The sequence below is a fragment of the Xenopus laevis genome, chromosome 1L (assembly GCF_017654675.1).
Source record: "Xenopus laevis strain J_2021 chromosome 1L, Xenopus_laevis_v10.1, whole genome shotgun sequence".
Lineage (NCBI taxonomy): Eukaryota > Metazoa > Chordata > Amphibia > Anura > Pipidae > Xenopus > Xenopus laevis.
Window position 1 is genome coordinate 201,727,600 of NC_054371.1, and position 15,816 is coordinate 201,743,415.

The following is a 15,816-nucleotide window of genomic DNA, read 5'->3' on the forward strand; positions in this document are numbered from 1 at the left end:
TCTTTTGTAAACCCCCCTGGGTGGGATGGAGTTGGGGTACAGAGGGGAGTCAGAGGGTGAGTGATGGAAGGTAGAGTGGATAAGAGTCAAAGGGGTTGTTCACCTTTAAATTAACTTTTAGTATGATGTAGAGAGTGATATTCTGAGACAAATTGCAATTGGTTTTATTATTTGTGGTTTTTGAGTTGTTTAGCTTTTTATTCAGCAGCTCTCCAGTTTGCTATTTCTTTTTTTTTCTCTTTATTAATTGTGTTTTTCCAACAAATACATACATTGTATCTTCATATACTTCTGTAAGATCTAACATTAACTATAAATCTAACAAAAAAATACCTCCCAGGGTAGTTACTACTAAAGATAGTCCTATGCAATGTAGGCTTATGTTTTGGTCTTAGATAGCTAAAGTTTATATGCTTTCCAGTTTACAATTTCAACAATCTGGTTGCTAGGGTCTGAATTACTCTAGCAACCATGTATTCATTTGAATCAATGACTGGAATATGAATAGGATAATTTACATGGCCGGCACCCCTCGGCACCCCTAGGCCCACTGCAGTTCCTTGCCCCTGTCCCCTCCCCTGTATTTGTGCCAGTTTTCATCACCAGGACTGGAGTAATGGGGATTGAAGCACAGAAAAAATTAAAAAATGATTGTATCTCCTGAGCATCCCCAGTGTTTTTGTACCAATGTGGGTGTGGTTGGGCAGCATGCCGCCCCCCTAAAATCCTGCCGCCCTAGGCCCAGGTCTTGGCGGCCTTTCCACAAATCTAGGCCTAAGGAGAGGGTCTGAATAAAAAGATGAGTAGAACAAAAACATCTATAACTATAAATGTGTAGCTTTACATAGCATTTGTTTTTAGATGGGGTCAGTGACCCCTATTTCCAAGCTGGGACAAATCAGATGGCAGATATATAAAAAATATATATACAAAAAATATGAAAAATAAATAATGAAGACCAATTGAAAAGTTGCTTAGAAATGGCCATTCTACAATATACTAAAAATGAACTCAAAAGTGAACCATCCCTTTAGTTCTTTCATGCTAGTTACTGTTGTTCTGCGACTTTGCCCCAACAGTCAGGGTCTCGGTTTTGTCATCAATTGTTTGGGGGGTCCCAAAAACTTAACCTTACAGACCTCCATTACCCACCAATTACCGAGGCGAATAGAGGGGAGTCGGGGAATGAATGGGGTGAGAGAGGGGATGGCTGATGGCTGAAGGGAGGGAAATATTAAGTGAAGCTCATAGTGACTGTGTGCTCAAGTGCTTTGCGGCGCAAGGAGGCAATGCTGGACCCCCTCCAAACATCACTGCTGTCCGGGGAGCTGCACAGCTGGGGGGAGCCCGACACGTTGCTTGGACCCTGCAGTGAGGTGGGCACCATGCCTGGGAAGGACTGGTAGAGATGCGACTGCAGCCCAGACCCATTGGAGCCCATGTTGGACAAACCCATGGAGCCGGGAGGGGGGCCGGCGGCCAGACTGCACTGGGACAGAGATTGCGCCATGGCCTGCTGCCTGCCCAGAGATGGGGGGAGTGGGAGCTGAGACATGCCCATGCCGGCTGTAGCCCAGCGGGTATCGTTAGCGTGGAAAGAGCACAGACTGTCGCCCATCGCTGCTGCTGCCGCGGCCGCGGCGGATGGAAACTGGGGCAGTCCGGGGGTCGGCAGGAGGGTCCCGGGGGCGCGGAACACATTGGTGGTCTTCTTGCGCTTCTTCCACTTGGCGCGTCTGTTCTGGAACCAAACCTGCAAATGCAACGGAGAGCCCGTTATATAGAGACACCAGCAGCATCGATATCTTTAAAAAAAACTCATTCTTCTTTCGAAATATTTAAAAAACGATTTTTTTAAAAGAGGACAAACTTGAGAAATGAAGAGCAGATTAGCAAAACCCATCCGCACACTAAACTGGCCATGGATATTAGGTTAGAACATTCCCCAAATGTGGGCTTTGTAGGACACTGGCTGTAGCGACTTCTACCTGATCAACTCTAGACATAAAACTGTCACTCACAAACCAAATACTTCTACCCCTCCTGGGTGAGGCGAGGCTTTGTACTGGTTGTAATGTAAAACACAGCAACACAACAAAATAGGCAAAGAGAATGGAATTTAAATCCAGGAAATAGAATAATATCCACCTTTGTCAAGTTAGAAATGCAAGAAAATAACAGGGCTGATATTTGAGTTGTGTAAGAAAAAGTGTCTTAAATGTCATTATTACATGCATAAAGGAATGGCTTCATTTTCACTGATATGTGCAGGACATACACACTATACACACACACATATATATATTATACACACACACATATATATAGATAGCTCTATATATATATATATATATATATATATATATATATATATATATATATATATATATATATATATATATAAAAAGTCAATTCTGGTGAGCGCACTCTTACCGGATTTTTCAGATGGTGAGTGCGTTGGTCAAATTATATATATTATATATATATTATATACACATACACACATATATATAATATACACACACAACATATATATATATACACACACACACACACACACACATATATATATATTTATAATATATACACACACACATACATACATATATATATATATATATATATATATAATATACACACACATATATATTATATATACACACACATATATATATATTATATACACATACACACATATATATAATATACATACACACACAAATATATCTCATATATAAGTGCCCGCAAACTCGAGCTCATGTTTCAGCACCACATTGTGTCGGACAGCGACTCTGCGCTTCTAGCTTAGGTATGAGTATTGCACAGAAACAATGTACCCCCTGTTGTAAAACATTAGGATATTGGAAGTCAATAAGGAGTTCTATGACCATATAAAGGCATAAAGTGCTTGTATATATGTTACAGAAGGCCAAGGTCGTTTTTTCAAAAATCTAATATTTCACAACAGGGATACATTTGTATAACACACAAGTTGCAGTGAATATTGTAACACAAATGCCATCAGTAATTCGCAATTATAAATGATGATACTGCTCTGCACTATTTACAAGGATATATTTTATTGGATATTCACAACTCTTGTGTATTTTAGGGAGATATTGGATAGACTGAAGATCATTTAGCAAGTAGGTGTTCTAGAGACTGTACTGGGCAGCTGTATTGGCTTCCACACCCTGGGAACTGAATGCTGTTTGTTTAAAATGCAAAACAGTAGACAAACACAAAAAAAAAAATCCAGAAATGCTAAATTTTGATTATAAAAAATGATTTAGTATTGACGTCACCACAGGTGTTGAAAATACTACTAAGTATCGGAGACTTCCTATAAGTGACAACTGTGTTTTATAGTTGTTTTTTTTTTCCAGATCATTAGTATTTTCTATGTTGAATGCGTTTCCATTATTTCTGTGCAATTCACCACTACAGATGACACTATTATTATTATTATTGTTATTATTATTATTGTTATTATTATTATTATTATTATTATTATTATATAGAGTCTATATAATAATAATACTACTACTACTAATAATAATAATAATGTCCTCTGTAGCTGGCCCAGAGCTGGCTGGTATCCTATGGTTTTCTAACCTTGAGGTCAGCAGGACATATGGGATAGTGAGGAGAGTTGACCCCCAGTCTATAAGAATTCTAACTGGTCGCCTATTATTTAATATCCCATGAAGTCTCCTGGAATTTATTATAAAGGTGCAGATACCGGTCATGCTCTTCCTCCACCCAATTTCACTTGCTATAAACTAATATTGTGAACATCAAAACAACAGCAGCAAAAAGATCATGTTCTAAACTGCTGAATTTTATTTCGTTTACTCCTGACCAACCGCGATGGAATCGACCAACGACCATCAAACGATCACCATCGCTCTTTGTATTAAGACATCGGCTCGATCAGCTCGGCCAAAATGTAACAGCCTACAGTTAATTCAGTCATTTTCCTGGTAGGACATCTACCCACAGACATTTCACAATAAATACGTTGGTATAACAGAATTTTACAAAAAGATCTTAAATATTACTCAGGATTTTATCTAGGAATTCGAATTCTCCATTTGGTAAATAAGCCTTTATATTATACGACACTAGCTAGTACTATTATGAAAATATTACAACCTAGATTAGGACTATATTTTAGACAATAGTCCTATAATATCCAATTTCACTATAGTTAGTACTTGTACTAGAAATTTAATTTATTTGTTTTTTTTTTTAAATGAATATATTGGAATGCCTGTATTAATTAGCTTATTAATTATTGCATTTTTCTGCATGTACTTTCTGTTGTTATTGTACATTTATGTTATTGATCTATTCATAAAATAATTTAAAAAAAATAAGGCTTTATAAATGGAAAGTCCAATTTGACTTGTCAAAATATCATATATATATATATATATATATATATATATATATATATATATATATATATATATATATATATATATATATATATATATATATTCAACTATATTACCGGCACTCTCGACAAAAGCCATTACATATATCTATCTATATATCTATATCTATATCTATATATATATATATATATATATATATATATATATATATATGTGTGTATATGTTGTTGTTGTTTAGAACATTTCCACTACAAGAAAAGGCTCTCGAAGATTACAATGGACAAAAACGTGCTTGCAGTATGAAACAAAATAACTGAATATAACTGAGTAATCAAAAGCCTACTAATGTACCTATTTTATCAGTTATTTACTCTGAAGCAAACACACCATCTAACCTCCCACTATAGCTGAGCATATGGGCAGTGACTGTATGGAATTCATGCAGGTTTTGAGAGCAGCAGGGAGTTTGCCTCAGTATACAGTTTATAGGCCTTTATTGCTCAGTTGTATTCAGCGTTTTATGGGGCGCACTTCAGCCAACAGGTAAAGAGGCAGAAAGAAAACAGATTCCTTTATATAATGTTCTGATCTGATTGTGTCAGTACAACAGACTGCCTTTGGTTGTAACTATACTGCTAATAAATACATTGGCAAAGATAATTATTGAATGAAATGTGTAGTTTGGTCCACATAGAATGACGTTTATTCTCATTTAATCTATTAAAAAAAAACAATCCCAAAAACAGGAAAATGTCATTTTAACTCGAATCATATTCTGCCCAAAAACAGAATTGTGCTCAAGACTGCCTACTACTGACTTTCTGAGACTGAATAGGGAAAGGGAACAACTGACAACGACCACCAGAAATGTGGGGAAGCCGTTTAAATTGAAAAGACTCCATGAGTTATGGAGAAATGTGCCCCATTATGCTGGAGGGGGGCTGGAGTGGCACACGCACCGTATCCTTGTTTGTGCTGGGCTTTTGCTGCGCATCAAACTGTCATCTATCAGCGCTGACAGCTGGGGCATAAACCATCAGTGCAAATGGCTTTCAGCATGAGCGTTACAGGCAAAGCTGCTATATCATTCGCTACTAGGTGGGGGGAAAGGGAATAATCCCGGTATTAGATTCGGGAGTATGGGATAAAGTAGATAAAAAATGTTTTATTCGTATATATATATATATATATATATATAGATATATAGATATATATAGATAGATAGATAGATAGATAGATAGATAGATAGATAGATAGATAGATAGATAGATAGAAAGTAGATAAAAATGTTTTATTCGTTTGTGTATATATATATATATATATATATGTGTGTGTGTGTGTGTTTTCAAGTACCCAAATACCTGCATACCAGGCCAGATATTTATTTGTAGACTTTATGCAGCCAGTGCAAACTCTGGCTCTGTATCAAATCCTAGTATAGTATATGACAAACACATAAATATTATATATGTGTATTATTATTAAATATATCACCTATTGATTATTAACGAATAAAGGTGTTAGCAAACGAATACTATGGGAAGAACTCAAGAAGCAAGATGGGGTGCCCCCCCCCAAAAAAAAAGGTTTGCAGGAGACAAGCCTCTATGAAGACCTCATTGCAATCCTACTTGGGGATGATTAATGGGAAGATTTGGTAGGAAATCTGGAGAGTTGTATTAAAGCTGGGATCTGAGGTTCATTTCGTTCAGCCATCCGTGAACCTCAGGGCCGAATTCATTATACCTTAATAGTACTGGGAGCCGAAGAAAATGCAATCTCTCATTCCATTAGAAAGGCAGAAAATATTTTCGGTTTGTTCCCTATTAAGATGTGGCAGGTGACAGGAGAATTTCTAAGGACATTGGATTGGCTGCACACTACACAATACACACTACACACTCACACTACACATTCACACTACACACTCACACTACACACACACTACACACTACACACTACACACTCACACTACACACACTCACACTACACACTCACACTACACACTCACACTACACACTGACATATACACTAAAGTGCTAAAAAAAATTGCATTTAGAGAACAATGTGTATTCCAGGTATTTGGTGCCTTATTCAAGGTTTCACCTTCAGAAAATCCCCAAGAGCCTCCCAGTATTTCTTATTTAAACACATTTTTCTTTTCACTTGGTTTTTAATGTTCTTCTTCTTTGTCAACATTCTCTCTGTTGCTCCCTTATTTTATCTTGATATACTGCTACAAAATTGCTTTTATTTTTCTTCCTACCCATCATCTAACGGTATCATCCCTATATCAGCTATACACAAGTTAAATATACATATTATCAGCATATTATCAGAAAATACCAAATGTATTTCAGTGTTCTCGCTGATTGGTTTTTTATGGAAATATGATATTGAAAGTTAATTAATCCGTGCAGGAGACTAATGATTATGCCTATTATATTGCATTTGATCACATCATTTGCATTATTCTCGCATTGCTGCTTAATAAACCATCCCGGGTTATAAATAATGCTGGAATTGGTTTCTAATAATGGCGAGCTATAAAAAGAAATGACTTTATGGCTTCTAGAGAAGACCCTGGCAGCCTGTGAATAAGGGCTGCCTAGGGGATAAATCTCTATATTATTATTTTTAATGTGAGAATGGGATATAATCGAGGTCTAATAGCTGCGGAAGGGTATTTTCGATTTTTCTTTATATCAGTTAACTCCTTGGGAACAAGCTCCCAGTAATTAGTGGGCCTACTAGCAGGGAATGGATTAAAAATAAAATTAACTTTTTTTTTTTTTTTTTTTAAATTGCATTTATTTCCGAATCATTTCTTCTGCTACAAGAGATGAGGCAATCTGTTCGATGGAATCAAATATCTAAAATAGCCATTAAAAGAAAGGGCAGAAAGCAATTACTATTTCACACAAGTTTTCTGAAGCAGCAAATGGCACATTAAATTGGCAAGTAAATACATTCTGCATATTTTAGACGAGTAAGTCTTTTAATTGTGTTGAATTGTAATTAACATCTCCGTGTGTTTTGATTGCATTGCCAGCTACACTGTATTATTTTTTTTAAAAAAATCATTGTTTATTTCAAATTAATTATTTGCTCTGAAATTATTATTATTTTTTTATTCGATATTAACAAAGTCATCGAAGGAATTTGATGTGTATGTTTTAGGCGTGTAGTTGCAACTCATTTCAATGAAATGATATATAATTTTGTATAAATAGCATCTGTTTCTCTTTTTTTTTGTTCAGTTCATTTACGAAATTCAGACTCATAAGTCATTCTCCATTTGTAAGCTAATTGGATGTAATTATTAAAAGTCCTCAGTGCAAGACGTTGGAGCTTTCACAGACGATTCGGTGCTGGAAGTGGCGAATCTCACAATATCATAATAAATATATATATAATAGAAAATAATGAAGATATGTAAGATAAATATCAATGTATTAGTGGCAGCTACAAGGCAGAATGACTCATCTTTCCGATTTCAGCACCATGGACAGATAGAATGTTTTATGTTTTTGCAAACTGTCAGTTTTGCTATTTTTATGTATTAATAAAACAGAAGAATTATATATATTATAATATAAAATATAAAATACAGATAAAAGGTAGATTTATTAACTATATACATATTGTTTTGCTGCATTCAACGAATGTGCCATTATTGTTCTGTTTGATTATTATTTATGCTTCAGGGTGTTTTTGATCGTCTTTTGCACGCCATATATATATATATATATATATATAAATTTCGTTAGAATTTGAAATATACTATTCAACAGAGTCTAAATGTTTTTGGTGAATGTTTGCTTTTCAGTGGCTGAAATATCGGTAGAATAGGAAACGAATTGAGCCATGAGGACAAGAAATGGGGTGAATGATAAAAATACAAATTAAATTCAGTGAATGGACATAGTGAGGCATTTGGTGGGTTGGATGAGTCTTACCTGGACTCTGGATTCCGTGAGGCCGATCCGTAAGGCCAGCTCTTCCCTCATGAATATATCTGGGTAGTGGGTTTTGGCGAAGCTTCTCTCCAGCTCGTTGAGTTGGGCCGGGGTGAACCGGGTCCGGTGTCGCTTCTGTTTCTGGCTCTGCTGTTGTCCCTGCTGTTGACCTGTCTGGTTTGGGTTGGGCTGTTGTTGCTGCTTGTCTGGGTCTTTGGAGCTGACCGCCAGTGAGGACTGATTGGAGCCCACAGTGGTGATGTCGTCCCCGGGCAGTAGGGTGGCACCTTCCACTTGGTCTCCATTGCTGCTCAGATCCCCGGGGTGAACCGCGTCTGAACCTCCGAGCCCAAGACGGCACTTCACCGCCTCCCGGTGGCCCAGCAGCTCAGCCGCGTCCTTCATTCCTGCACAGATGCAATTTAAGTGTGAGCCCTGGCACCATGGAAGCACCCCTCGCCCATCAAACAGAGCCTCTTTGGTATGATCTATCTAAAAGCTGTTGTATTATTTGTATTATTGGGGAGCCGACTGGTCCCTCACCCTTATAATAACCAAAGCATTTCATACTCATCACCAGCAATTCAACACATCATGGCTATGGGGCTGGTGAGTTCCTAAAGCAGCTTTAATATCTCACCAGCCCCCATAGGATTGATCTGTTGAATTGATGTTGAAATGTAGACCCCCAGCCTGTGCCCAGCGCACAGGCTGAATGTCTACATTTCTTGGCTCTTACAATCAGCAGATTCTCTCTATGGACAGCAACAACTTTATAACCATTTTACTACTCAACTAGGGGCAGCCAACGGTCTCTCTATATCATGGGTCCCTAACCTTTTTCTTTTACCTGCGAGCCACATTCAATTGTAAAAAAGAGTTGGAGAGCAACACAAGCATGAAAAATCGTGACAAATAAGGGCTGTGATTGGCTATTTGGTAGCTCCTATGTGGACAAAAAGCTCTACTTGGCAGTAAACATGGTTTTTATTCAACCAAAACTTGCCTTGGACTAGGAATTCAAATATAAGCACCTGCTTTGAGACCACTGGGAGAAACATCCAAGGGTAACATGTTACTCATGAGCCACTGGTTGGGGACCACTGCTCTATATAACAGGCACCACCACTAATCTGCCATAGTCAGTATTGTTGTTATATTACTGGCATCACTACAGACCCAACATTATTATTGGTATCACCACCCAAGATCAATGCGTTGTTGGTACATTATTGGCATCACTATCCACTCAAGAGCTTAAAGCGACAGAATTTAATGTCAGCTCCTGTACACAGTTAGGGCAGCCGAGTAACCAGCTCCTGTCAAGCCCAGAGCTCACTGTGAATACACAGAATAACTCCAATAAAACCCTCTGCTTAGAGTTCTCAGGCAGAAATGAGGGGTTTGTACTGGGGGGAGGCAGTTTGCAGTGGCCCATCTGTACAGAGAGCAGCCAGTGGAACTAATACAAATCAAAGATTAACTTCCCCTTTACCCTATGAAAGGCCCGGGCCCCCGGATCCCAGTGTCCCCATTCAGTCTCAATACGGAATAAAAGTGGCAGAAAATGAGGCAAAACAAGAAGGCGCAAATAAGGACATAGTTGTGTGAAGTAAATAAAAGAACCCCGGCTCTTTGCAGGTCCGCATTGAGTGTTATTAGGAGGCTGCAGTTAAATCAAATTAAAGTTTAATGCTACACAATTACTTTAGCAGGAATTAGCCCATTTAGAGCGCATTAAGGCGGAATCAGGCGCAAATTGACGCTTCCCTGGGAGGGAACTCACCGATCCGGGCGTCCAGGAGGTCGGCGTGAGACAGCATCGCGCACCGCTCCAGGGCGAAAGCCTGTCCCCCCCAAATCCTGCCGGCTGTTTAACGATTCAGTAGAAAAAGAAAATGACATAGATAGATATAGATGAGCTAAATGAAGGAAAATTCGGTTTGTGCTTAAAAAGGGGGTCCCCCTGCATTATAATGTCCTTTAGAGAGGCGGGGAGGTGCTGAGCTGCTGCAGACACGGGCCAATCACAGAGCGAGCTGCAAATGGCACCGGCTCAGCTCCTTGTGTCTGTCCCTCTGCTGCTGCTGCTACTGGCGCCCGACCCCCAACTCCCTGCCTGTCCCGCTGCTTCTCACTGGCCCGCTGCTGGCCTTACCCTCCCCTCCCTCCATGTCTCACCTGCCCCTTGTCTCATACTCATGGGCTACACCAGCCCCACCTCTCAGCTCTCTCAGCATTCACCTACCCATTGCCTTCTGCCCATGGACTCACACCGAATCCACTTCCATCTGGGTTCACCTACTCATTGCCTGGTACTGATGGGCCTCTTATTACAAGTCCACCCCCAGTGTTTATCTGCCCATTGCCTGGTACTGACAGTCATATACCAAGCCCACCCCCTCCTTGGCTCTTCTGCCCATTGCCTGGTGCTGATGGATTTATAGTAACTCCACCCGAACAGCTCACCGACCCATTGCCTGGTACTGATGAGATCTCAGCTTATGCCTATTCGACCACCCCCAGGGCTTATGGATCATTGCCTGACACCAGTGCAGCTCTAACCAGAACCTCCATGGGCTTCTGGCCCTTTTCACTATTCCATTCATTTCTACTACACATTATATTACACATTGCAAGAATGGGCCAATAAAGAATGTTTTATCTCTGCCCTCCACCCAAAATTCTTACTATTGCCCTACTGGTTACAACCACCGATCCTCCCAAGCTGTTGCTGAACTACAACTCCCAGAATCCCCAGCCAGAGAGTTTATAAAGAATATATTCTATTAATATTATTATTTCCATGCAGCCTTGTCTGACAGAAAAGTGTAAATGAGGGGGGTCAATTATGTTCCCCTGAATTATCCACCCTGATGTCCATTGTTTCAGATCTCCATCTACATCACCCAATCTCTCTCTAACATTTCCCTAAAATAATTCGTTAACGAATAAAAGACCCATTACGCTCATTTATTCAACTGCAGAATTGCATTAACCATTTAGATTCCCTATGACACTGCCTTCCCATCAGACAGTGGGTGAATCCGGTTAGAGCCACGCCGGTCCCTATACGGATTTGCTAAAGCAATGTCTTGTGTTTACAAACGACTTAGTCGTGCGATTTTATGGTAAAATTGTTTCTACATTTCCAGACCCATCACCTCCTCTTTTTGTTCAGGCGCAACAAGGCTCAGGCCACTGGTGAATCTTACCCTAAACAGACACTACACAAAGAAACAGAATATGATATAAAAACCCTATTTCTAAAGCAACCACCGACTCAATAAATATCCCTTGTACCTGGATACATCTCCTAGTGTTCTATACAGACACCTGGGCCTGATTCTTGTTCTACTCTCAATAAACTAAACACGTGGATTATCGAAATGCGGATTTACCTGCAATCGGTTCGATTTAGATCCAATCAGAATAATCACGTGCCTATTTTGTTTTGATTAATTTGCTATCGTTAATCAGAGGCAGACAGGGTTTGCAGAAAAAAAGAAAAAAGGAAAATAAATGTTAAAAAATCAAAAAAATCTGCTTTTCTCTCTGGTGTAGTCCATGTATTATTTATTCCATTCGATTTTAAAGGGTTTAATAGTGGGTATTGTTGTGTGTTTGTCAGTGGAACCATTAAGGATTTGTAACCCAGCGCTCCTATACAGACTTAATATCCTAGTCTAATGTTTATTTTTTAATTTCATCTGAATCTGTTTAAATACTGGAACCATCTCGAGTGTTCTGCACAGGGGAAGCGAAGCATTTCTAATGCCCTGATTTTTCAAAGCCAGCCAGCAACAAAGTTTAGATTAGTAATATATTTCTAACCAGAGTAATTTTCAAGATCATTAGGCATTTATGTAATTAGTGCCAAATCTATAAGCTTTTATTACGATTATTAGAGTAAAATCAGTATAAATTTGTACTAATTTACTACTGTTTAGACTTGGCTGTCAAACCAAGAGGTTCTTATTGTAAATGATAACTGAGCAAATTAAGTGCAAAAAAAAAAAATCTCTCCCATTTCTGATCTGCTCCAAAACAATCCGTTTCGATTGTGTCTGAAGCGCAGCCCTTTCCATGTTTCCCTCTCCCTTTTCTTTTATTTGTAGGGAAAACAAAAACCACCAAAATACCAAGTACCCAAGCACAATGGAAACTGATATTTACTACTTTGGACTTGATTAACATTGATTTTTAATCCCAAAGTGATGCAATTAAGATTATTCATTTATTAGGAACGTATAAAGCGCAGACAAGAGGGGGTGCAGCGGGGAATGGAGGCGCTGGTAGAGAATAGATGGAGATTTGTTTTATTCTTCACCCAATTGAGTGTGGCAGGAAACATTGGAATGAACAGAACAGATGCGGGGGATCCGTTTAAAGGGCTGCGGTTTTGTGTCTCGGCTGAAGGGATGATCTGGGAGACAATGGAGGCAGCAGAGCGAAATCTGCCCAATTTATCGCTATTCTTCAATCTCCGATTCTTCCCCACACACAGCGGCCGGTTGGGAGATCTCTGCGCCGGGACTTTGGATCATTCCCTAAAAACCCTGAATATCTAACGCTGCTCCTAAGAGAACACACAGACTTGGGCGCAAAGAGATTCCACAAGATAAAAAAATAATACAAATAGAATTTCGTGGACAATGTGTCCCCAGCACCAGCCCAACTTCAGCACCAGGGACAGCTCCGATGCATTGATTTAGCCCTACATATTATTATTGCGCTTATTCATAGAGAATCTCCAGCTACTGTATGGGGGGAAGCTTTATATGCGACTCTGTGCGTGAGTTTAATTGTGCCTGTCTGTCTGCCTATATATCGTTTGTCAGTCTGTCTATCTATGTGTGTGTGTTTATGTATAAATATATACACACACACACGTATTATATGTAGAACATAGATGTAGAATATGCGCGTTTCTGGGAAGGGTCCCCCTGTGCAGCAGCCCCACTGAAATCCCAATATAATAGAAAGCAAGGCGTATCAATCTGCGTTAGTCGCTTCCCAGTGATTGATAGAGCGCTTCATTTTATGACTTTTCTATTGCTCTTGATTTTTGTAGTAGTATAAACAAACTAAATCATTTTCTTCCCAGACAATGGGGGGGGGGACAAACAGCAGCCTCACTAGTAATCAGTGATCAGCAAGGAGATGACTGGGAAATCAGTGAGAGTTTGGAATATTATAGGCGCATCCCAGCCCAGCTACTGTAGCACCCACACACTCTCACCCCTTTATATTCACTGGGTGAATCTATACAGCTAATTTATATATATCATTGATTTGTGCATATATGTATTTTTTTTTATTTATATTTATATATGTATATATACATATATAAATATATAGTGGAACCTCAATTTTACATCCCCTGTGTACATTCCCTATTTTACATTGTTGTTTTGTGGTCCCGCCTATATATTGTGCATAATACATTTCCCTGATTTTACATTTTCCTGGATTTACACCATTTTTTTTTTGGCCCTCTGAAAAATGTAAAATGGGGGTTCTACTTTATATATATAAATGTAGTTGGATTTCACCATTAAACAATTAAAAGGGGTGTGACCACAGTTTTCTGTATATATATCTATATCTATATATCTATATATCTATATATCTATATATCTATATATATATATAATATATATATATATATATATATATATATATATACACATACACACATATATATATATTTTATATATATATATTCATATTAATATGTAATTGTGTCTGTCTGTTTGCCAATCTACCCATCTCTAATGTCTTTCTCACGTGACCCAGCTGCTGATGACGCCAGAAGACGTGGAAAGGGCGAACCACAATAACTTCAAATGTTCAAAAATGGGAGAAATGTCCTCAAAAATCACTTTAAAGCAAACTAAAAGGATTTTCTGTGACGGATGCAGCGATTTTTGCTCCATAAATAGGTTTTAGATTGTAACACACATGTAGAGCTGGAACAAAGCGAAATCAGAGAAAATATATTGGCCGGGCCCTAATACAATTTATTTAGACAGTTTACCTCTCATAAAAATAGAGATTGAATTTGGTACAAGGGAATCTGCCAGGGACCTGGCTCAAGGAGATCGGATTTTTTTTCTTTCTTTCTATTTTTGTCCAATGTTTTTAACTAAGCACATATAATGTTTTAAAATGGAAATAAATCAATTTCCTCCCTCATGCTCTGACCCTGAACAAAGCTGAGGAACAGCGCAGGGGAGGCTGCTGGCTCAACTGGGAAGGGAGATGAAGACTTGGGTGCTGTTAACTCTTTTAGCTCCTCACTGCTGCCCCAGGAGGAAAGTGGCACATCACTGGCTGTTTGAACTGCAGTCCCCAGCTGTGGAAGAACTACACCTCCCATCATCCCCTGCCTAAAGAAAGGCACCTTAAATGGTTCTGTTGAAGCACTAAGAGATTCATAAAGGGCTGTATTTTTTAATAATGACTTGTTGTATGCCTTTATCAGTATGTGCCTCTATGTAAATAAACACACACACTGGCACACATATAGATAGATAGATAGATAGATAGATAGATAGATAGATAGATAGACAGACAGACAGACAGATAGATGATAGATAGATAGATAGATAGATAGATAGATAGATAGATAGATAGATAGACAGACAGATAGATGATAGATAGATAGATAGATAGATAGATATAGATCCAGGATGAGTGGGTGCACACCAGGAGACTTCAAAAAGGTATTTTAAAAAACAATTTTTATTAGGACAATTTAAAAACAGGCCAACATTTCGGCCTCCATCAAAGACCTTTATCAAGACCATAATTGTTATAAAATCATCACATGAAATAAAATATGGAAGCACTCACTCAATTATGTGTAATAGGTAAAGTCATGTGAACAAGAAGACAACATCCAATCACACACATCTACCCTGGTAATGTAAAAGGAAACAACCCTGTATTAAGGAGAAAGAATCATTAAATTTTAAAACCCACCAAGGAGTACAATGTACACATGACTAAGAAGTTACATTGTTTAAAAAAAAATCAAAAAAACAAATATATATATATATATACACATATATATATATTTAAACAATTAAACTATTTAAACAATTAACATATTTTGTGTTGAGGACAGAGAGACAGTTAAGATAGAACAGATGAGATAGACCAAGAGTCATGCAGAAATTAACCCATATCATGCATTAACCCATACCAACCAATAAGAAGTTTGCTGGGCGACCTGTAAATGCTACCTGTTGATTGGGTTGCTATGGGTTACTGCACCTAAGCAAACTTGCTGCCTTTTAATGACATAACCCCAGCAGGTGCTAAATGGGAGAGGTAGATTTATGCTTAGCAATTCATTTTGAAAAAAAGAAATGTAAACAACATTTGTAAAGAGTAAAAAAATTAAAAATATAATAATATATATATATATGAGTGTTGCCATGGTTACTGCA

The 15,816-nt window shown here is 38.3% G+C and overlaps 1 protein-coding gene across 1 annotated transcript; it reads right to left on the bottom strand.

The window, feature by feature from the left end:
* Positions 1 to 785: 785 nt before the first annotated feature.
* otp.L (orthopedia homeobox L homeolog) lies at positions 786 to 10,429 on the bottom strand. Its single transcript, XM_018265433.2, has 3 exons — positions 10,146 to 10,429; positions 8,360 to 8,766; positions 786 to 1,753 (listed from the first exon to the last, which is right to left on the bottom strand). Exons 1-3 carry the CDS (start codon positions 10,180 to 10,182, stop codon positions 1,235 to 1,237), a joined length of 963 nt encoding a protein of 320 aa, XP_018120922.1. The 5' UTR covers positions 10,183 to 10,429; the 3' UTR covers positions 786 to 1,234.
* Between the last annotated feature and the right edge of the window lie 5,387 nt (positions 10,430 to 15,816).